This window comes from Cyphellophora attinorum (assembly GCF_001299255.1).
Source record: "Cyphellophora attinorum strain CBS 131958 chromosome Unknown Contig12, whole genome shotgun sequence".
NCBI lineage: Eukaryota > Fungi > Ascomycota > Eurotiomycetes > Chaetothyriales > Cyphellophoraceae > Cyphellophora > Cyphellophora attinorum.
The window spans coordinates 638,843-661,063 of record NW_017253240.1 but is presented as its reverse complement, the minus strand read 5'-3'; the positions used below and the strand labels follow the sequence as shown (position 1 = coordinate 661,063).

Sequence of the window (22,221 nt, the reverse complement as noted above, 5' to 3'; positions counted from 1 at the left end):
GTCTTCTGAAGCATCTCTTTAAGGGTCAACCAAAGTCCTCAGGCGATGACAGACACTCGTAGTGACGGTGCAAGACAGACGATGTAAGCGGGAGGGTTGGATTGTAAGAAGCGGTTTTGACATCTATGTGCACGAAGATAGCATCCAGATAGCAGATGGTGTATATACAAGTTCCATGCTGTCAGGCGGACTCCGAGGCTGCATGCAGAATTGTATCCAGCGAAACACGGTCTTTCGACCCAAAGCTTCACAGTGGTTCCACCGCGAGCTGTGGATGATGATCGCCGCGGTCGCCCATTCCGTGCCTGCCGTCGCACTTCCGCTCGCCTGGTCGATTCCACGGTGACTGTTGAGGCCATATCAGCTGCATTTGAGCGTCCGCCATGCGACCTGACAATGCTCCCAGAGCTCACGCATCACGTCTCCACAAGTCGTCAGAGTGCTCCCTGGCGTCTGTGCATCATCTGAGCTGTCCTGTCTCTCATCAATAATGCCAGAACCCGAGTGTCGCTGTGCACGGCCTCAGGTATTCTTGTCCAGCCCCTCAGCGGCCAAATTCTTCTTGAACCTCCTCTCGATAGCCTCCATGAATTCCGTGGTCGTGACCCACGCCTCACGATCCTTCCGCCCACAGGCCAATGCCAGATCCTTGGTCATGATGGCATCCTCATCCACTGTCTGTACGACCGCCCTCTCCAGACTTTCAGCCCACGTCACGAGCTCAGGCGTATCATCGAGGCTCCCACGCTTGACCAACCCCCTCGTCCACGCGAAGATACTCGCGATAGGATTTGTGGAGGTTTCGCGGCCTTTCTGATGCTCGCGATAATGCCGCGTGACGGTGCCGTGCGCGGCCTCGGACTCGTAAGTCAGGCCGTCTGGGGTAATAAGTTGAGAAGTCATCAATCCTAACGAGCCGAAGCCTTGGGCAACGATATCAGACTGCACGTCTCCATCATAGTTCTTCATGGCAATGACAAATCCGCCCTCGGACTTGATCATCTGGGCCACCATGTCGTCGATCAGGCGGTGCTCGTACCAGATCTTCTGCTTCTCGAACTGCGGGCGGTACTCGGCCTCGTAGATCTCCTGGAAGATGTCCTTGAAGCGGCCATCGTAGGCTTTGAGGATGGTATTCTTCGTCGACATGTACAAGGGGTAGTTGCGGTCGAGGGCGAACTTGAATGAGGCGTGCGCGAAGCTCGGATGGAGTCGTCTGTGTTGTACTGTGTTTGTGCGACGCCTCCGGCCATGTTGAAGCTGTAGACATCGATCTTCTTGGGAGGGGCGCCGGAGGCCGGGTGGAAGGTCATTTGCAGGGTGCCGGCTTCCTTGACCACGATGTCTTTGGCGCGGTACTGATCGCCGAAGGCGTGGCGGCCGATGACGATGGGCTGCTGCCAGCCGGGAACCAGGCGGGGAATGCGTGGGATCACGATCGGCTCGCGGAAGACGGTGCCGCCGAGGATGTTGCGGATTGTGCCGTTGGGTGAGAGCCACACTAGATGGTGTTAGTATTGGAAGTAGGATGTGGACGGAAGACGTACTCTTCTTGAGCTTGAACTCCTCAACACGCTGCTCGTCTGGCGTAATCGTTGCACATTTGACGCCCACCGAATATTTCAGGATGGCATTTGCAGCGTCCACTGTGACCTGGTCGTCGGTCTCATCGCGGTATGGCAGGCCCAGGTCGTAGTATTTCAGGTCAATGTCGAGGTATGGGAAGATGAATTTCTCCTTGATGTCGGCCCAGATGATTCTGGTCATCTCATCGCCGTCCAGCTCGACGACAGGATTCTTGACCTTGATCTTTGTGCGCGCTTCTGAGGACGCATTGCGTGTCTGTTGGGACTGTAACGATGATGGACTCGACGATGATGCCATGCGGGCGCTTTCCGCGGCCAGGCGCGAGGTGGGCTGGGAGGACATTGTTCTTGCTGGCAGTGATGTGAGTGGTCTAGTAGAGAATGCCCTTTGCCGTAGAGGTATTGATCTGACTGCGCGCGGCAAGGTGGTAGCTATGCGAGAGGAGTGCATAGCTGTGGTGGGAAGCAGGGCAGCTTCCGAAATATACAAATATGCAAGGCCGGTGAAATTCTACTCGGAGCTGTCAGTCTGAGTCGTGATCCCGAGGTCTCGGCCTGCAATAGCCTGTAGGAGAACGAGATTCCAGGTCTGCAGCCGCGAGAGGAGAAATTCGGAAGATGCGAGATGATGTATATGTGCGAAGTCGGCAATCGCGGAGGGGAAGGTTCTCACAAACAAAAGGTAGTATCCGTTGTCATGGGGCTTGGAGCTGGCAAAGTCGCAATCGCCGTACTGAGCGCGGCGCGTCTGGCTCTTTCGCTGTTACCGAGGGACTGACGAGGGGAAGATGTGGGTGGTGGGATCGTCTCGAGGAATCCCTGTCGCGGTTATGTTCCTTGTGTGGGGGATTCGGATTTCAGCCGATGAGAATTGGAGAGAAAAGTGTGCCCAGGCGTGGTCTTATTTGCGATCTTCGGATATCGAGCTGAACGACACGTGAGTCAAGATCAAGATCTATTGTACAGCTCTTATAGTGAGTCGAGGGTATCATTTATAGTACATGTTCACTACTCCTACTTGCGGGAGTCAAGGATTCCAAGGCTGCCGGGGAGTGCTGAGAAGGTCCGAAAGTATCTCCTCAATATGCTGCCACATCGTGAAGTGGCTTTTGCCCGGATACTCCTTATATACGGATGCTTCCAGGCGAGCCGCCAGGTACTTGCCCATGTTCGGCGGTGTGTTGACGTCCTTCTCGCCATACCATAATTTGATGCCAGGGTACCCGACGTCTTCCAACCTGAAGCCCCAATCATCGAGCTGAACAGAACTGTCCTCAATGTGACCGTCGACACCTTGTCGGTAGACTTCCTGCCACAATCTTATGATGCCCTCTTCCATACCGGGTTGTGTCATTTCTTCGCGGTCTTCGCCTTTGAAGAAGTCCAGCTGTTTGCGCACGATGGCTTTTGCTTCGGTAGAGTCCTCCTTCTGCATAGCTGGGACCATGTATCGGCCAATGATGAAACGGAAAAAGCCCGGGAAGACTCTGTAGGTCAGGTAGCCCCATTTGTTGATCAGACTCATGCCCTTCATGCCTGCTTGCACAGGGGCCACCCCAATGGCAATACCAACGCCTTTGACCTGTTCGCGTGGCAGACACTTCGCAGCAGCCAGGGCGTACCCTGTGCCACCACTGACACTCAAGATATAGTACGACTTTAGATTCAGCTGCTCCACAAGCTGCCGTAAGTCATCCGCCCAGTCTATGATCTTGCGGCCTGTTTTCGGCGTCGAGAAACCAATGCCTGGACGATCAATGCCGATCCAGCGAACATTGAGCTTCTCCGCAATCGCGAGGTCCTTCTCAGTCATGCATGCATCCAGTCGGCAATCAGGTATACCATGGCAAAAGATGACCGGGCGGGCATCAGGTCGTTTCGAGCCATACTCCACGAAGGACATCAGCCGGCCATCGTCTAGCTGGAGGACCCGACAACCGTCTGAGACAGAAACTTTCAAGTGCTCCGCAGGTACAAATGGGCTGATGGCTGCACGAGACACGTGCCTCTCTCGTCTAGGGACCTGAGCAGGAGTGGATGCTAGAGAAGCTGCCGATCGAAAGGATGTTCTTTGGGCGGCGAGGAGTGTTCTGCATATGGGTGTGGCGCGGCTGAACTTGTGGCGAGCTACTGCGTGCATAATCTGCTCGAAACGAAAGCAAATGACCTACCTCAGAAAAACAGAATTTCTGGGAGCTTGCCAGTACATATGGCTTGGACAACAACACCTCGTAGCATGCTTCCGAGTGTTAACCGCCAAGGGGAGAGCACAAATGCTGGAAGCTTCTCTCCTTATTCGAGTTCCATAAATAGCCCCAAAACGAGATTGATGGAGCGCTCGGCCGCCGCGCGACGCGTAGTGCGAGTCTGGCACCCATCATACCACGGGAACGCTTGGGGGAGCAGTCGTAGTTGAGACTCGCACGAGGCTGCGGCATGGCGGAGATTCGTTCGAGCACGAACAGGCGGCGATGAGGAGACCTAGATTCTTGCCAGTTCTCAAGGACTTCGAGTTGAAAAGATTGAGCTTGATCGTAGCCAGCCCTTGCCTTCGGGCATTGAGGGTTAGGGTTGATCGAATAGACCATTGCCAAAGAACTTGTAGTTTGTCATTCGACGACAACTGTCCCTATATTGCACCATTTCGAGAATCCCGCATAGCCGCCTAGGTAGCTCTGCCAACACCTTGACCACCATCACTGCCGCCTCCCGCAAGGACTTCCATACAGATCCGCCCGCGGCGCGCAGCTCATCTTTAGCTCGCCATGGCAGATAAACTCCGCACCCTCCAACAACTCGAAGCCCTCCAAGCGAAATACGTGGGCACAGGCCACGCCGACACCTCGCGCCACGAGTGGACGAACAACATCGTGCGCGATTCGTACGCCAGCTATGTCGGACACCCGCCACTATTGAGCTACATGGCGATTGGGATGGGTGAGCCGAGGGATAAGGTCAGGGCGATGGTCATTGAGAAGATGGTGAGGGGCGTTGGACCGCCTCCGGATCCCAACAAGGATGAGGAGGTGAAGATGGAGGGGTCGTGATCGGTGTGGCGAGGGAGAGATGGCATGAGTTTCAGATCTTACAGAAGAGGAGATTGTCGACTTGATATCTGGCTCTGGAGGGAGGGCCGTCTTCATCAAGGTGAAATTCGACACAGGACCTACAGCATGTTGTCAGCGTGCGTGACCTCCACGACATGCGCGTCTCTCCAGTTCTGGCATGGAGCAGCACCTATTACCAAAAGAATTGCTGGCACAGAAGCGCTGAAGCATAACTGAGTGATACTCGAGTTACCGGAATCAACCGAGGTGGGCAAAGAGTCATATCCGTGCCCACAGATCTCTATGCAACACGAGGCTTCTCCCCACAGCGAGATGAACGACTTAGTGGACCAGCAGAATCGTCAGATGGTGCCGAACACATGCAAGACCATATCCTGCAGGCACAGCTACATCCGAGCATCCAGCCTCTACCGCGGCCAGAGCCCATGAAGAAAGGCATGCTCGCCCCAACAAGAAGCAGCGTGTGCTATCTCGAACATGGCAATCACAAAGTCTTGTTCCAGTTTTGTGATTGTTGAGGAGAAGAGGAGAGAAGACGAAGACAGCAGTCGGGCCTACTATATGTACCTCGCCAACAGAACCGAAGCCCGGCGCAAACCGAAACGGTCGCTTCACTGAAGTGGACAGAAGATATTCACGGCTCGTCGTATGATTCAAGGCTAGGCTATCGTCGGCTCCAGGACTCAATGCCGCGCATACCCCCCGTGTTGTCATTTTCACACGAGAATTCACTGCGGACGGTGGCTCAGAGGACGGGCTACACCGCGGCTAAAAGTCAACTCCCATGTGAGGGGACGCTCAGGCATTCATGAGTATCGAGAGGAGTGGACGATCCTAGGCCCAGGCCGGTCGGTATGGCGTGGAAATTTGGCAAGTAGCGAAAGTACGAACATCAATGACATGCGTCTCTGCTGACAGATTAACATGATGGCATATAGATAGATTGTGGTGTATTTGCTAGTTCTCCAAAATCCTTCACGCTATTTGCAGTTCTTTCCACCTCCCGATGGCCTCCATTCGTCGCCTCGAACCGGTTCCATCTGATATGTGTTTGGCCACGGTCCGGGTGTGGTCAACCGCTCTTGCTGAAGCTGCGCATACAAACCAAGCGTTGACCTTGCGTGACTCAGAACGTTCGAAGTTGGACGATGACGCCACCCGTCATGCTTCGAGCTGGCTGGTTTTGGCAGTCTTGGTGAGGCGCGGACGTGTGCAAGGGCACAGATTGAACTCCTGACCGGGCCAACGATGGTTGCATACGGGCCACAAATCTCCACGCTCTTGGACTTGAATGTCGACGATGCCTCGCAAAGTCGGGAAGGCCACGGTGATTGTTGTAGAGGTGAAGCTCGGCCGCGAGAATGAATCGAACTGACGCAGACGCGCCGTTGATGGCATAAGTCCCTCCAATGCTCCGTCTCTCGAAACGCCAAAAATTTGGACGTAGAAGAAGTTTCGTCTCACAGCTGAGGGTCCCCCCAAACCACGAGGTCCTCAAAGCTCATCTGACGCCTTAAATACGCCAATCTCGACTCCATTCCATTTTTCCCTCATAGCCTGTATGCCAGGCTCCAGACATAGGAAATGTTCATATCAATATGCTCAGCGAAGTAAGGGCTAGGGCGCGGTCGTTCAGAAAATGCCGTTGACGATGTTGCTGCCGATCGTGGCACCAGCGCCGAAGATAGCAGCGTTGCCCATCTTCTTGCCGAATTTCTTGCCGTGCTCCTCTAATTTACTGGTTTGTCGGCCGGGTTGTGATGAAGAGCTGGCAATGTCGAGGGGCATGTTGCCGTAGCCGCTTGATGATGGCTGATGTGGGAGAGGTGGTCGGCCCTTTTCTTCGATAATGTTCACGTAGCTACGGGGAAAGATGCCTTCGAGACCGGTGCGTTCATTTCGGCCCCTCCACCCTGGAAAGGAGTCAGATAGATCGGTCAGTGGAAACGGGGCTACTCACAGTCGTTGTTCATGTGCTCGATGACCTGTACCCTGTCGTTCGGCTGTAGGGCCAGATCGCCAGTGTCTGTGGGTTGATATGCATAGAGGGCGGAGGCTACGCTCAGTACGGGTGGTACCGTGGCATATGCAGGCGGTGGCAGAGGCGCCGGAGAGTGTGTTTGTGGGTATGAGTTCTTCAAAGATAAATCCGAAAGCTGCTCAACGGGTGTGCTGATCGCTGGGGAGAGGTTGACAGGGGCGTGTAGAGGAGCTCGCAACGGCGTTTGTGCAGGCAGCTGTGCAAGAATTGAGGATAATTGCTCGGACGAAATGACGCCGGTATCTGTGAGAAATTCAAGTTCCTGTTGTTCCGCTACGTTAGAAAGGCATTTGTGACTGTTTCGGTGATTCGGGACGTACTGTTCTGATGGTCCGCAGGCTACGGTTCGAGAGGGCGATCGAGGCCTCAGAGGAGGCCATCTTAGGAGTGGGCTGACACACGCACTGCAGGCGATGACAACGACACTGGCGAATGCAAAGCCAGACGGCGAAAATAAAAGAGTGGTGGTTGGTACAGAGGCGCGGTGAGAATGAAGAGGTTCAGGTGAGGTGCGGTGTCTCAGAAGAGGTCCAACTCTCTGACAGAACTGCGCCTAAAGGAGAGTACGTCTTGGCAGCAAATAATAGGTTCACAGGCACAAACAGTCCATGGAACAGCACCGGTTCTGCTTTCTTTTGACAACCTGATGGGCCGTTTCTATGTCCTACACAGTCCTTCCAGTCCGTGTGCTCATCGCATCAATCGAGTCGTTTCGGACTCGTTGCAAGTCTGATGCGACAAGATTTCTGGCTGACAGGTCTAATTCAAAGTGCTTCGCGGGAGGAACATTGGCATGATGCATCCAACAAAGTCAAGTACCCTCCCCGTTCCTGCATAAGAACTGCAGCCTCCGTACTTCAGATTTGTGTGCCTGTGTTCGTTGGCATACCTCATGAACGTCGAACAGACTTCCCACAGCAGGTTTCCTCCCGTGCTTCCCGTCTCATTGATGGCTCTCCGTGTGACCCGCGCTCTCTTCGTGTAGCATTGTTCGTTTTCCTCGGCTCATGTTCTCACGGGACCAGCTCCCATTTTCCGTCTAGCTCGCTTGGGCAGACATGTCAGCAGTCGCATTTCTTTCGTTCCCTGGACTCGGTTCGGAGCAAGTTGAAGCGAAAAGCCGGGTCACATGGTCGCGTTTGTGCCGTGTTGATGATGACTCGGTACCTCGTAGCGGCCAGTCAGCCCAGCCAACCATTTCCAGACTGACAGCTCAGGTACCCACCCCTCAAGATTGAGTTGCCGAGTCTTGACCCTCAACATCCAATTTCAACCTCATCCTACCGTAAGGCAGACGCGTAGAGTCGACTGCCGGTCCTGCACATTTATTGCTGCGAACATCCTCCCTTTTTGCGACAGAAGGCCATGTACGCACCACAGGAAGGCATCGCTAGCGATGGAGACACCTGAGGGTCAGGCCAACCGTCCACGGTCTCTCGGCCGTGTCCGGAGCACTAAATGTGGTTGGTGCTGGAGTTTCTAATTTTAGCCTCGTCGTCGTGACTCGAGAAACTGTGAGCACCGATATCAAGCTCGGGTGGCAGACGCCGGTTGAGTGATGGAGTATGATCGAGGAGGTCTTCGGTAGGGGCTGGAAACCTATGGACATCGGAACGAGACTCAGGAAAAGCAGTGGCATAGTTGACGAATGCTGGTTGACAACACCGAAGGGGACGCGAACGCTGAGCATAGCGGGCGTCGACTGAGCTGGAAGTGGTGTCTGAAACGACCATTCTGCATGCTGGCAAATGTGTCCGCTGGCAGTCGATTTGCTCTGCTGCGTTGAGGGTTTCGTGGACGGTCCGAGGAATATGTCATCGCCATCTAACATTCTAAAGGATCGCGCGCAGACTGACGACGTAGCACTGGTCCTCCTCGACAGGCCCTAGCGTCCTATGGGAAAGAAGAGCCAAACCTGTATCCTCTGGGTCGGTTCCCCTCACTGTCGAGCACACAGCAGGAACTGTTGAACTGAGAGACATGTTGCCGTAGTGAGGGCAGGTGCGTTTGGCTGAGCCTTGGCGGCGTGATTGCAGTGAAGGCAAGCACTGCAATGATCCCACAAACCTTTTCCCTTTCGAAATATAAGACTCTTTCTCTTTCTCCTACTCTTTTTCATCCTACCACTCTCATCCTTTTGAGCACATCTGGTGTCTCTTGCCTGTCAAGTCAGTCGATCTCGGTCTACACATCGCAAGGTACGTACTGTATTGCTTCGATCGCTCTTCTTGTCGCACTCGATTCTACCCTTCCTTCGTCTCAGCTCATCTTATGGCTTTGACGATCGAGCAAGACCGGTGTCCAGAGTCGCTCGAGCGCTTCACTACCATCATTCACGTTCAGAAATCTCTCTGACCTTCTTGCATCTTCTGCCAAGCCCCATGCTCGTTTATTCTCGATTTTCACACTCTGCACAATCTCCTTTCCATCCTCTGTCTAATTCATTCAGACACCTCTTCCAAACCACCTCAGACTCACTGTATGTCCATGCTCAACTGTTCTCGTGCACTCTGCAGCCTGTTGCCCTGGACGCTCCAAGTTGACCAAGTTCTCCGCCTGCAGGCTCCGTGCCAATACTTTTGCTAACTTACTTGCCAGAAACTTGAACCTCAAATTCTACTTCTCTCACCATGTCTGGTTGGGATTCATCTGGTCAGTCACAACATTCATTCTTGCTCCTTGCACACAACATAGCCTTGTCCTTTGTCATTCATACCTGTAAGAGCTTGGATATCGATCATGTCTACTAGCTGGGAGCGCATGCTCGATCGGCGAAGACACGCACGAAAGACTGTCAAAAAGTTCATCAAGACTGTCGCAGGACAGAAGACCAACTTCGCCAAAGACGAACAGCGGTACTATCGACAAGTCTCTCCTACACACTCACCTGGCTTGATTACATTAACTTCAATCCGTGAGGACGAAGAACAGTATCAAATTGTCGATCAACGCAGCTTGTCGAGCTCATCGAAGTCTTCGAGTACTTTACTGATGGAGAACATTCGTGCAGGCGGTGGCGACACCTGGAATGCTGAATCCAACGGAGCTTCCCAATGGAATGACTCTGGCAACAACGACGATGCTCGCAAGTGGAACGATGGCGGTGCCAACGGCGACGCTGGTTTCAACGACAGCGGTGCTGCTGACTTCGGTGGCGATGCTGGTCAAGGTGGCGACGGTGACGGTGCTGCCAACGGTGGTGCTTGTCACAACTGTGGTCAAGGTAAGTCGTCTTCGTCATTGCAACACCTTTCAAGCTGAACTTCGTCAACAGATGGCCACATGATGCGCGACTGTCCCGAGCCCCGCAAGCAGGGTGCGTGTTACAACTGTGTAAGTTGCCATCCTTGCTTCATCCTTCGTCGTCGCTGACCATCTTCAGGGTGAGGAAGGCCACAACAAGGCCGACTGCACCAAGCCTCGCGTTCAGCGAGAGTTCACTGGCGAATGTCGCGACTGTGGTCAAAGTACGTGTCTGGCAAGATGTCACTGAACTGGACTAACAATACCGCAGCTGGACATCAAGCTCGCGACTGCCCTTCCAAGCCAAAGATCTGCAAAATCTGCCGTGAGGAAGGCCATGAAGCTCTTGCTTGCACCGGCAAGATGAAGCTCAACCTCAGTCACGTCGCTGACAAGTCTGTCGACGAAGCTTGGGCTCTCCTCACTCAGGCCTCCGATGAGCGCGACCTCGATGATTTCAAGGATGCCGTCAAGATGCTTTCCAAAGCCGATCCCAACATCACCTACGTCGACATGGAGAAAGAGTTCCGTGCTCGAGAATTCAAGGTCTACCTCATTGGTCTTGAGAAAGAGTCTGGTCCAACCTTCACCAATGTCGACCTCCAGGGCAACACCGGTAAGAAGTACGCCATCGGATACTTCTTCAGCGAGAAGCCTCAGCGTCCTACTATGGTCGACAAGTGGCCCGAGTCTCCTGAAGCCAACCTCGAGCGTCTGGCTGACGTCGGTGTTCCCATGGATCGTGGTGTTCCGGTTTGCAGCAACTGGTATGTGTCCACGTCCTTTGAGCCGCACCTGCTAACCACGTCAGTAACGAGTTGGGTCACTCCAAGCGTGACTGCAAGGAAGACATTCGAGAAATTGAGCAACCCAAGGTCGCTTGTGCCCTCTGTGGTGAAGATGGTCATCGTGTTCGCGACTGCACCCAGGAGCGTCCCAAGCCTCGTGGTCCGAGAACCTGCAAGATCTGCGAGTCCGAAGAGCACATCGCCAAGGAGTGCCCCAACCGCGAGAAGCGTACCTGCCGCAACTGTGGTTCCGAGGATCACATGGCTAAGGAGTGCGATGTCAAGAAGTGTTCCAACTGGTATGCTGTCCTCCTCAATTCCTTTGTACTGTACTAACATCAACAGTGATGCTGAGGGCCACGAATGGAGAGACTGCACTGCTCCTAAGGATTGGTCTCGTGTAACTTGCCGCAACTGCGGTGAGAAAGGTCATACCGTCAAGCGCTGCAAGCAACCCATCAAGGAGCAGGAGAACACCAATCCTTCTGGTGACGGTGATGGCGGTTTCGGTAACGCTACCGACGCGGGAGCTGGCGGTGGCGACTGGGACAAGCCTGCTGCCGACTCTGGCGCTGGCGGCGAATGGGACAGTGGTAAGGATGCCGCTGGTGCAGCTAGCTGGGAGAGCAACGCTGCTCCTGTCGCTGTCGGTGGTGGTGGCGGCTGGTAAGCTGCTTCGGCACGCGACTAAAGGCACATGCGGATGAGTGCGTCTATCAAGATGACACGTCCACATCAAAGTCTCCACGAAGACCCGTCTGCGGGGAGGCCTCTACGTTCGACTTTGTCGTCTTCCAATGAAGCGATTCTTCAACACAGCACGAAATAGTAAGGGAACCGAATCAAAGGGGAGCTACAGCAGCGATCTCGATGTCCATTGACCTCGATCGGGATCGCCAGATACTGTTCGGCTTACCCAGATTCAGACAGCTCAGAATCAGAATCCAGAATCAAGATCATCGAAAACGAAGTCTCATTTCATTGCTTGTGCTTTTGCGGTGAGCTTGGATCATGGTTTGTACATGAGAAAGTTCTTCTCCGTCGTGAAATAGCCTCTGGACCTCGCAATTCGTCGTGCAGCCCGTGGAGTCGAGCCATGACTTCCAATAGGTGGTGCAGCTCGTGGAAGGTAACGCTGGCGATCGATCTGCTGCTGACTTCCTGCTCCAAAGTCCTCCCGGCGAGCTGTTCTGCTCCGTGAAGCTTGCTGACGACTGATGCTGTGTTGAAACCGCGGGTCCAAGATCCGACGATTTCTTTCCCTCAGTCTGATGATCGTACATGTTTGTGCGGCTGACGTTGGTACATAATGCTTGGCGATGGCTCCGTGACCTCGACTGTCCTGCTTCGGCGTGTTAAGGTCGTCGGAAACACCTTCGTTCACGAACCTGCCGTGAAGTCCTCCCTGGACCCCGGTCCATCGCATTTGCACGCCAAAGCCCCTCCCCCACAAATCAGCCCAAAGCCCGCCTCGGACCATCGTGTCAAATGCTACCACCCCTATCTCGCCACGCCTCGAACCCTTGGATCCGTTCTCGCAAAACCTTCAGCTCCTCCACCAATGCGTCAAACTCCTCCTCTCGCTCCTTTGCCGTCTCGTTCTCTGCTTCTAGTCTGGCGTTTTGGGTCTGCAATTCTCGGATCTGGCGTTGTAGTGTGACGTTCCGGGCGTTGAGGTGTGCCGTGTGCTGGTTGAAAAGCTCGGCGATTTGGGTTGAGATATCCGGGGAGGCCTCTGCAGCAGAATTGCCGTGAGCCAGAACAGGAGGATTGGCGAATGGGTGGCGGTTCGTGGGTAAGTTGACGGGAGTGAAGCTAGCACTGTTGGTGCGGTGTGGCAACGTCGAACTGGGTAGGCGTATTGAGGCCGGTGTTCCTGATTGGGACTGAGAGCGGTCTGTCATTGCTGAGACAGAGTCCTCCCGGGCATTCTGGTTCTCGTGCTGCAGTTGGAGGGCTGCGGTGTCGTTGAACGTACGGTCGGGGCTTGTGAAGTTCGCAGCAGAGGCCTCCTGACGGAGGAAGGGATCGCTCGAGACGCGAGCAACGCGATTCTCGGCGTGGAGTTGGAATGCCGCAGAGTCACTGAATGTGCCGGGCGAAGTGAGGTTGTTGGAAGGTTGGCGAATGGGTTGGATGAAGCGTTGGAGAGCGGTTCCTGGTGTGAGAGTAGGCTCGCTCTCGTCATCGTCATCTTTAGGCTCGGTCGTTCTGCCTCGGGAGGACTCTGTAGCTGGCGTCCATTGACGATTGCCCAGTCTCAATGCTGGCGCATCCTCTTCAGTAGAAGTCGTCGCCTCCCTCGCATTTGGCCCCAATTCTGCCTCAGAGCCCTCCTCACCATCATCGTCGTCGGTGACAGCTTTCGAGACCTTGCGACGCTTCGCCCGTCCAGCACCATACTGCTCAACAACAAAGTCAGGACTCTCCCTCAACGCTTTCTCCGCACACCCATTACACAGCGTTGGATCATATGCCGAATTTGTCCGCCAGGCGTGCTTCATGGTGCCTCCGCAGTTGGCGCAGTGGTAGTAAAGCTCGTCATCGGCTTCACCGGCGTTGCGACGCGCGCGGCGAGTGCGCATAGGGGAGGGGTCGATGCCGTCGGCCATGGTGCTGTGTCTATGATATGTCAGGAGGACTCTGAGATGACTCGTACTGTAGTTGACTTACGCGAGAGGGTTGAATTTCCTGCTTCGCGTCAGAGTCCGCCTCGCACACGTAAAGGAATGAGATCTCAGGAGCAAGTCACTTACTCAATGACCAGATGAGGCGAGGTCGCGAAGCAGAAAGAGCGAGATGGTGCTGTCCAGGAGGCCTCTGCGTCTTCAAGCGAACACAGGAGATGCTGGGTCAAAAGAAAAAGCAGATGAGGGGCAATGAAATTCTGAGAGGCATCCGTGGTAGTCCTGTTGTTGCTAGGCAAGCTATGCTACCAAAGACCTCAATGCCAAGGCTACCCTGGGGAGGTCACTGTGCTGTCCAGCCATTTCTGTAAAGTTCCATTGGTGGCGGCCCTGACCCCAGGAGATCCTGGTCCCAGTCCAGCCTGAGCTGCCTCGACACTTCTCCTGGAACGTACGAGTACGTTCTGTCGACTGCATAGGCGACCTGATACTGACCGGCGTCCAGCTCTCCCGAAGCGCCAGAAGCTACCTCCAGCTTGCGGCCATCCATCCAAGGTCGTGTGGTGCCGGTTAACAGATGATGGACGCCGTTGGTAGCAGATTGCGTCCGGCATTGTCGTATGGTGATATGCTCACCGCTGCTCGAGTCCTCCATCGTCAGATTTCTATCTCACGCGGTTCTCGTGGTCTCAACGCTGCTGCCAGATCTGCGACCCTTGGCTTAGCGGCGCCATCTCCTCGTACCACTCAGCCATCCTCTTCAACCCATCAGCCTTAGCCCCTTCCTTGTACCATTCAGACCAGACACCCAGGTCATTGCGAAGCTTCTTGACCATTTCGTGTGCTTCTGTGATATGCTGGTTGGCCTCATTCAATTGCTTACCAGAGGTTTCTGAGCCCTGTTGAAGTTGGCGGACCTGCTCCTGGGAGTCGTCCAAGCGTTGCTGAAGTTGACGGTCCTGCTCCTCAGTTTCGTCCAGGCGTTGTTGAAGTTGACGGACCTGCTCCTCATGTTTCTCCTGAGTAAGTTTGAGATGGTCGCTTGCCACGGCCTTATAGCGGTTCAGAAACTCCTGGAGCTCTTTGTCGCGCGTGTTCTTCTCGTTGTTGGACTTGTCGACCACCTTCTGCAGCTCGTCAACTTTGGCAATGAGTCGCCAAACGAATGCTTTGTGACATTTCTGAGCTTCTTCCTGCGCGGCTTGGTGTTGCTGATGCAGCTGCTTGAGTTCTGACTCGAAGTCCTTGTCTTCTTCGTGGTCAGGCACTTCCTTTCCCTCCTGATCAGACTGTTCATGTCGCTTCTGATCAAGCTCTGTCTTTGCGCACTGGGGATCAAGGGGACCAGTAGCCTCTGCCGCCTCAGCATTGGCATTGTTCACATGGATCGTAAGCTTTGCCTTCTTCGCTGGGGGCATAACGCCAGCATCATCCTGCTCAGCCTCTTTGACACATTTGGGCCAGTGTTTCTCGAGACACGTGGCACAGTTATCCGACCAACGAGCCGAGCCACCCTTCTCCGAGTATCTCACTTCCTTGCCATGAGAGCACAGGTAAGATAGTTCGCCGGAAGCTTCGCGCTTTCGCCGTCCGTCTGACGACAGGTCATCGCCGCCACCATCGTTGCTGGCCATTGTTTGATAAGTGCTAGACGACTGCTGGATAGCCTAATATGTCTTCAGTATCATGCTCGACGGAGAAGGATCGCCTGCAGCTGACGTACCTTATTTGCGAGCCAACATGCCGATGTTTTCCTCAGGATAGCAGTAACGTTACCCAATTGTGTGAGTCAAAGCGAGTCTGGACGTAGACTCGAAGTTCCGGATTGGTGAGAACACAAAGGAAAGGTGTCAGAGGCGGTGGAAGTCAGCGTGGGCATGTTAGTGATGTAAGTGTTGAGACGAGTGGTCCGATGCTATGTGCAATACAAACGAGGAAGGCTTGGCAATGAGAGGTGCAGCGTTGGTAACAATAAGGATCTGAAGATGGAGAGGGGAGATCTCGCCGAGGAAGAGAGTGTCGCTGAGTGGGAGACTGTCTCGCTGAAGAGCTCAGTAACAGTCCGTCCGGCTTGTTACCTTGCCATCAGTGACAGCCAGCAGGCTCTATCTGAAACAGAGTACCGAGCCGACTTGGAAATATACGACTCCATTCCAGAAGCTGTTCGCCAACACTCACTATGTCGTGCAGGTGATCTCGTATGCAGTAGCACCCGTCCAAGCATGCTTCAGTTCGAGTAGTGATGAGCCAACAGCAGATATCCACCCGAGGAGATATCCCCGAAGGAAGGTCGTAGTCCGGATCGCAGCCTGAGTTGCCTTGGTGTTCTTTCTTGCAATGGGTGTTGATGTCGCAGCAACTGCATAGGAGATCTGATTCTGAGTACCGTCTCCTTTCTCTGAAGGACTAGCAGTTTGATTCAGTCCGGATTCATACATACTCATGGATATGCAATTCCAGTGGCAATCGCGGAAGCTTAATCCAAGGCTATCGCCTTTGAGGATGAGATTTCCGTCTCTTAGGGCTCACGACATTCAACCTTGACCGAAACTCGGCCGTTGTGATCATCCTGCTGCTCCTCCTCCTATTCCCGCCTCAGCTCACCCATCCGGTTGTACCACTCAACCCCTTGGTCATGCCAACCTCCCATCTGGTCGTGCACCTCAGCCCACCCCCGCAAGCGTCCGAGAAGCTGATCAATCACCCCACGTTGCGTTTCGATACGCTGATTGGACGCGTCTAAGCGCTGCTGGAGACTGATGTTCTCCTCCTGCAATGGAGCCTGTCCATTCTGCCGGAGTTCCTCAATCTGCTCCTGAAGCGTGGCGTTCTCCTCCTTCAACCCACGAATCTCATTCTGAGCATCCTTCCGCGCTTTGACACTCTTGCTAGCAAGTTCCGCGAGCTCGTCAGTTGCCTTCTTGAGTGCGATTTGAAGGTCATCATTGGCGAGGGCGCGTCGACCAATCTCCCGTCGATTCTCACGATTCTGTTCTTCCTCAGCTTCGAGCTTCTGCTCTAGATGTGCGATGTGACGTGCCGCAGCTGGTTGGGTGAAGCGATACAATGTTGGAGTAGGACGGGCTGCAGGAGTCGACGCGCCGCCGACGTGGCCATCTTTGTTTCCGCGCGGATTCCCTGATCGCACGCTCTGTCCATCAGACGTGACAGTCGTGTTGTTGTGGTTGAGGGTCGTTTCCTTGGGAGCGGCAGTCTGGTCTGCGGCCTGGACGGATTCAAAGTGTGCCGATGAAGACTTTTCCACGATTGGCGACAACGCAGAGTTCTCCCGGGTTGTTGGTGGCGTCAGCCTGATCTCGAGGTATTCGCCGTTTTGGTGAGCGGGAGAGCCGCGACGTGTCGATCTTGCTCCGGCAGGGGCGACCTCGAGTTCTTCTTGGTCTTCATCAACTGTGACTTGTTGCACTGTTGAGTCACACAATGTCCCATTTGAGTCCGTACCAACCCCAGGAGCCATCGCCGGCTCGTCCTCGGTGACACTTGCTGAACGCTTGCGTTTCTTTGCCCGGGCCTTCTCTTGGCAATATGAACAGAGGGTAGGTGCAGGCCCTGGCCGATGCTGTTGAGCATACTTCACTTCTTTGTCACATTCGTTGCAATAGAAGCGTAGTGGGCTGCCGCTCTTGCGTGTTGGTCGTCTGAATGACGATGCGTCACTGTCTGAACCGCCGTTATTAGACATGAGGACAGTAGTACTCGAATATAGCTTGTAGCCTGGTGTGGCCTTAGTATTGTATTTTGGTACAGGGACAGGGTCACTCGTGGAGATCTACCTTGCTTGAGATCGACCGCCCAGACTTAAACGGAAGCGGAGCGTCGCCTAAGGGTAGCAAACAAGTGTTGAGAGCTTTCAGACGTCCTGTCGCTTTGAACTCGTGCCTTTTGGCTCTTTGTACCTAAATTGCATGTGCCCAGATAGATCAGAGCCATAAGAAAGCTATCCCAAGTGGTGGAAGTCAGCGGTATGTATACAACGACGGGTGCAATGATGGTCTGGGTGGGGTGGCAAGTTTGCTTTGGGACAAAGAGAGATTTTGATCGAGACTGAGGGGCAGTTGCTCGCTGAGGGACCCCAGTCGTAGCACCTGCCTACCTTCTCAAGCACCCCCTAGCTATCCTGCAGAATGGAAGAACCATGATGGTACTGGCAGCCCCGTTCCAGAAACTGTGGCCAGTTCTTGCTCATGTTTTATGACTGGTCCAAAAGGATGGCCCCGAGGTCGGCGGTTTCCATTCGTACCAAGCGTTCAGAGCCGATAATAAATTTCCAGTCCTAGACTCATGACCAGCAATAATCCCATCACTCAGCGCGGCCCTACGAATCGTCGGCAGACCACTCTCCTCCAGCTCGGCTTGACATCCACATAGTTGTATGGTGTCGGTCGCTGTATGGGCGACGACAACGACCGTGTGATCCTGCCATGCCTGTTGCCATACAGAACCCGTCAGCCGTATCCCTATGTCTCTTCAGGAGTTCACTGTTGTTAGACATCATGCAGACCTCTATCCGTCGAGTTCCTCAGCTTGGTGGGTACTCTCCCAAGCCTGCTCGGATGCATTTCTCTTTTTGATGAAGTCCTTCGCAAGGTTCTCGCGCTTGCGGTACTCCTTGTTCTTCTCCTGTGCCTTTTTGAGACTCTCGTCAACCTCGCTCAAGCTGAGTTGAAGCTGTTTGACCTGCTCGTCGACCAAACTCTTCTCCTGGATGAGTTTTTCTTTGGCACCTTGCAACGTCTTGACCTCCTCGTCGACCAAACTCTTCTCCTGAGTGAGTTTGTCTTTGGCACCTTGCAACGTCTTGACCTCCTTCTGCAGGTCGCTGACCTTGATGGCGAGTTTGCCGTTGTTGTCGAGGTATCGTTGACACGTGTCCTCCGCGGCTTTGTGACGCTTGTTGACTTCGTCGATGTACATTGCCAGAGCGCTATCATCTTCTTCGTTCGCCTCCTGCTCCGGCTCTTCTACTGCCGTAGCCTGGGTATGAGAGCTAGGAATCTCTGCCGCCCGATCTTCTACCTCTCGCACAAGATCTTCGACCGCAGTGTCTTGGACTGCAGTGTCTTCGACCGCAGTGTTTGAGCCATGAGAGCCACTATCCTCTACCTCCTGATCTGTGATTTGAGATGTGCGGAATGTGATCTTCGTCATCTTCCGGGGTAGCTCAGGCTCGGTGGCCCGTGAGCGCTTCGCAAGACCAGACTGAACAACGTTCTCGTTATTCTCCGAGGGGTCATAATCTTGACAACCGCGACACAGATTTGAAACGTCTTCATTTGGACCGTCTGGCAATTTTCCCTGGCAAGTGAACCATCTATGGCGCTTGCAGTCGACACATTGGAAGTGGCTCTCTTTTAGACCAGTCCCATTATCCTTGTCCTTCAACCGTCCGAACGTGGCGAACGCGAAAGACGGCAAGGCGCCACTAGAACGTTCATTATTGGACATGATTATGTGAGTGCTTGACTGTAGCGTGATCGTAGAATACTAGTACCTCTTTAGTATTTAGTTCAATATAATCGTGGGATTATACCTCCTTAACTTACCTAGATTGTGAATTGTCTTTCTCGTCTTATGTTAAAGCGAGAGACTGGTCGAAGGCTATTTAATGATGAATGTTGGCCTGCTCTCACTGTATCTCTCTAGATCTATATTAGCAAGTATACTAGAGTCAACACAACGCATCTTACCTACCTCGCTGTCAAGCGAGCAAAAGATCCGAGAGGAAGCTATCCGAATTGTGAACACCAACGCACGGAGATGATGTGGACGTTGGAAACAAGGAAGTCTGTTTCGTGCGAAAGAACATTCGAGCAAGGTCTTGGCAATCCTCACTGCTCTGAGCAAACGAGAAGAGGGGCAACATCTCGCCTCAGAGCAGCTTGACTTATGGCTGACCCTCAGTTGGTTGTCAAGCAAAATGGCGCTATCGACCAGAATGCCAAGACCGCATAAGGGGCATGTGGGCCCCTCCCAGAAGCTGATAGCGAGTTCTTAGCCATGTCTGGCCAACGACATTGATCGTATGTAAGTCATTGGCCAGGACGGCGTATCGTGAGACTGTCACAGACCGTCGTGGTCAGGATAGCGGCCGGTCAGGTCGTTAAGGCGTAGGATCCGAGCAAGACTCATCATCCTTGGCAGATAGTCAGTGAGCAACCTCGCGGGCGGCATGAAGACCGGCGGTTGACGGCATGATGTCGAACGTATGTCGAGTGGTTCAGGACGTGAAGGATCGATGCGAAGGGCGGATAAGAGAATCGGACGACTTCCGGACGAAGGACACCTTTGCGTAGCGGTACGAGGACTGAACAAGGCACTGAATGATCTGATCGAACAACGAGTGCGTGTGAAGCTGGTAAGAAGGAACAATCGAGGATCGAGAAGCGTAAGGGGTATTAGTAGTCATTCCTGTTGACGTGACTGCTGCTCAAGGACGGGGACTCGCGGCTGCCGTCGGTCCAATTCACCACCCACTACACAGTCATCATCGCTCTCTCTCAACGTCAATGTCCAGTCCGACGCAACTCCGCAGCTCTCGGAGCTTCCAGTCGACACCGAGGGGGACCAAGCCAATCTCAGATCTCCAGTCCCAAGTCCATCCCAGCAATAATCTCATCGTCCAGCGCAGCCCTCCGAATCGTCGGCAGACCACCTTTCTTCTTCATCGGCTTGAGCGGAACAGGCGTGCTGCTCCTTGGTGTACCCAGTCCAGGCGTTCCAGCACGAGACCGGACACCATTGAGCGGTGTACCAGCACGAGAGATATCACTGCCATCACCAAATAGATCATCCTTCGGACCAGGACTCTCTCTCGCCCTCTGCTGCTGACGGACTCTTCGAGCACGCATCTCAGCGAGTTGTGCTTTGCGGATGTTCTCGGTATTCAGGTGGTTGTTCTTGACGTTCAGAGCAGTGAGGCGTTCCTGCTCGGTGTTGATCTTGGGGCCTTCTTTCTTGATGAGAGAGGTGTTCATGGCAAGCTTCATCGGCACGATATTCTGCAGCTTCTCCTCGAGCTCGTCGATAAGTTCGTATTTGCGTGTGCGGCGGGCTTCGACGATCTGGTCTAGAATTTCTTCCTTTTCCTTGGATTTGGTGACCATGGCCATAAGTTCGTTCTGGGCTTCTAGCTTGGCGGTGATTTCTTTGTCGAGGAACTTGTGGTTGATGAGGGTGTTGATGTCCTGGAGCTTCCGTGCGATGGCGCCTTTGGTCGGCATAGGTTTCTCCACGTTGGCCATCTCAGCACGGTACTTGGTCCACTCCTTCTCAATGAATGGTCCCATTGAGCACTCCAAGAATGACCAAGCTCGCTCAGCTTTGCCAAAGGCACAAACGGCGTACTTGTCTGTAAGGAATTGAGTGTTGTTCGGAGCCATCATAGCGTACGGACGACCCTTCTGAATGCCCTTGATGATGCACAATCGATATTCGTTGACGTTGGGGTCTCGACCTGGGCCAAGATTGACTCGAGCGTAGCAACCGACGATCAGCTGGTCGAAGCCTGGAGTCTGACAGACCTGAGCAAAGTTGTCCCTGCCGACCTTTGCGCGGTTCACATCAGCCAAGTCTGCAGGTGGGTCGTCCTTGATTGGAGTGGGACTGCGCTTTCTGGTGGGTCTTCTATCATCGTAATCGCTTTCGCCCTGCGCATCTTCGTCGCTGTAACCGTACTTGTCTTCCGGAGTGACGCTTCGAGCTGACCGGTTCTGTCGTCGCTCATCGCGAAGAACCTTCTCTGCACGTTGCTGCTTGTAGCGATCAATGGCACCCTTGGACTCTCCGCCGACCTTTGTGCGCTGGCGCGAACTCTTACGTTGACTGTCATCCAGACCAGCATCATCGACCTTGCGCTTGGCTTTCTTTTCTTGCTTCTTGGCTTCTTTCTCCCGGCGGCGCAACATTTCATGGATGAGGCTGTTCTGCTTGAGGCGCTCGACTTCTTCGTGGCGAGCAGCCATTGCGGCCTCTCGCTCGACCTGTGGTAGTGCTTGGACACGAGCCTTGTCGGCTGCATCGTGGTAGAGACCTTCGTATGCATAGATAGGCTTCTCGCCGTTCGCATCATCGCTAGAGCCAGCATCGGAGTCGGATTGCGACATAGCAACAGACTCAGAGGGTGCAGGCGAGGATCTGTGGACGTTAGTCAAGGTCAATGCGACTCCGCAAACAACTTACACTTCATCTTCATCGTCAGAATAGCGCTTGCGTCGGGAAGCCGGCTTGCGAGCACCAGTCTTGCGGACCTTCTGCGCGACGCCTTTACGAGCCATGTCTTCAGGAGGAGGCGATGAATCTCTGCGGGAAGAAGAAGATCTGGATCGGCGACGCGGAGAAGATGAAGTAGTTTTTTGCGGGGGTGGTGAAGTCGACATGTAGTCTTCCTCGCCGGAGGAGTCACCTCCGGCAAGTGCGAGGAGCTCAGCATCTAGGTCGGCCATGGTGAACGGTTATTGACGCAAGCCTGAGTGGTGAGGGGACCAAGTGAGGGTTGCTGAGGCAGCACAGTGGGATGGATCGTGTCTGAGACTAGGATGAAGTGTACTGGAAGCTGTTTCAATGTCTAGTGCTTTTCTTTCGCGATGACGGACGGCCAGCGTTCGAATTGAGGCTGTATGTGTTGCTCTAGATGGTCAAAAAGAAGGGATGGTGTTACAAAGCCAGAATCAATACAGGGACAGCAAGAATCGTGGTTGAAGCAGGATACAGAATCAGGTGGCTGGGATGTTGACAAACAAATGTCACACCGCGCTCAATGATCGATTGTCGACAAGTGAAAGATTGAATAGCAAGAGATCAACAGCTTCAGGTTATGCATCCGACAGGTGAAGTTCAAATTCCATGGGC

At 53.9% G+C, this 22,221-nt stretch overlaps 9 protein-coding genes across 9 annotated transcripts; 1 reads left to right on the top strand and 8 right to left on the bottom strand.

Annotated features, from left to right (window-relative positions):
• Nucleotides 1-522: 522 nt before the first annotated feature.
• Nucleotides 523-1,929, bottom strand: AB675_7718 (Isocitrate dehydrogenase [NADP], mitochondrial; the record flags this gene model as incomplete). The annotated part of the gene is made up of 3 exons (XM_018148107.1): nt 523-1,201; nt 1,228-1,501; nt 1,548-1,929. The coding sequence occupies 3 exons, from the start codon at nt 1,927-1,929 to the stop codon at nt 523-525; spliced, it is 1,335 nt and encodes a 444-aa protein (XP_018000553.1).
• A 684-nt stretch (nt 1,930-2,613) lies between these two features.
• Nucleotides 2,614-3,399, bottom strand: AB675_7717 (uncharacterized protein; the record flags this gene model as incomplete). Its single annotated transcript, XM_018148106.1, has 1 exon — nt 2,614-3,399. One exon carries the CDS (start codon nt 3,397-3,399, stop codon nt 2,614-2,616), a length of 786 nt encoding a protein of 261 aa, XP_018000361.1.
• Nucleotides 3,400-6,286: 2,887 nt separating this feature from the next.
• AB675_7715 ([PSI+] inducibility protein 3) lies at nt 6,287-7,075 on the bottom strand (the record flags this gene model as incomplete). Its single annotated transcript, XM_018148105.1, has 3 exons — nt 6,287-6,567; nt 6,615-6,957; nt 7,016-7,075. 3 exons carry the CDS (start codon nt 7,073-7,075, stop codon nt 6,287-6,289), a joined length of 684 nt encoding a protein of 227 aa, XP_018000265.1.
• A 2,359-nt stretch (nt 7,076-9,434) lies between these two features.
• On the top strand, nt 9,435-11,396 carry AB675_7714 (ATP-dependent RNA helicase glh-4; the record flags this gene model as incomplete). The annotated part of the gene is made up of 6 exons (XM_018148104.1): nt 9,435-9,918; nt 9,970-10,028; nt 10,078-10,162; nt 10,210-10,705; nt 10,750-11,025; nt 11,072-11,396. The coding sequence occupies 6 exons, from the start codon at nt 9,435-9,437 to the stop codon at nt 11,394-11,396; spliced, it is 1,725 nt and encodes a 574-aa protein (XP_018000414.1).
• Nucleotides 11,397-12,210: 814 nt separating this feature from the next.
• Nucleotides 12,211-13,338, bottom strand: AB675_7713 (uncharacterized protein; the record flags this gene model as incomplete). The annotated part of the gene is made up of 1 exon (XM_018148103.1): nt 12,211-13,338. The coding sequence occupies one exon, from the start codon at nt 13,336-13,338 to the stop codon at nt 12,211-12,213; it is 1,128 nt and encodes a 375-aa protein (XP_018000551.1).
• A 704-nt stretch (nt 13,339-14,042) lies between these two features.
• On the bottom strand, nt 14,043-14,987 carry AB675_7712 (uncharacterized protein; the record flags this gene model as incomplete). Its single annotated transcript, XM_018148102.1, has 1 exon — nt 14,043-14,987. The coding sequence occupies one exon, from the start codon at nt 14,985-14,987 to the stop codon at nt 14,043-14,045; it is 945 nt and encodes a 314-aa protein (XP_018000323.1).
• A 950-nt stretch (nt 14,988-15,937) lies between these two features.
• Nucleotides 15,938-17,056, bottom strand: AB675_7711 (uncharacterized protein; the record flags this gene model as incomplete). Its single annotated transcript, XM_018148101.1, has 1 exon — nt 15,938-17,056. The coding sequence occupies one exon, from the start codon at nt 17,054-17,056 to the stop codon at nt 15,938-15,940; it is 1,119 nt and encodes a 372-aa protein (XP_018000457.1).
• An 821-nt stretch (nt 17,057-17,877) lies between these two features.
• Nucleotides 17,878-18,819, bottom strand: AB675_7710 (uncharacterized protein; the record flags this gene model as incomplete). Its single annotated transcript, XM_018148100.1, has 1 exon — nt 17,878-18,819. One exon carries the CDS (start codon nt 18,817-18,819, stop codon nt 17,878-17,880), a length of 942 nt encoding a protein of 313 aa, XP_018000220.1.
• Nucleotides 18,820-19,949: 1,130 nt separating this feature from the next.
• On the bottom strand, nt 19,950-21,815 carry AB675_7709 (RNA polymerase-associated protein; the record flags this gene model as incomplete). The annotated part of the gene is made up of 2 exons (XM_018148099.1): nt 19,950-21,507; nt 21,553-21,815. 2 exons carry the CDS (start codon nt 21,813-21,815, stop codon nt 19,950-19,952), a joined length of 1,821 nt encoding a protein of 606 aa, XP_018000403.1.
• Nucleotides 21,816-22,221: the final 406 nt, after the last annotated feature.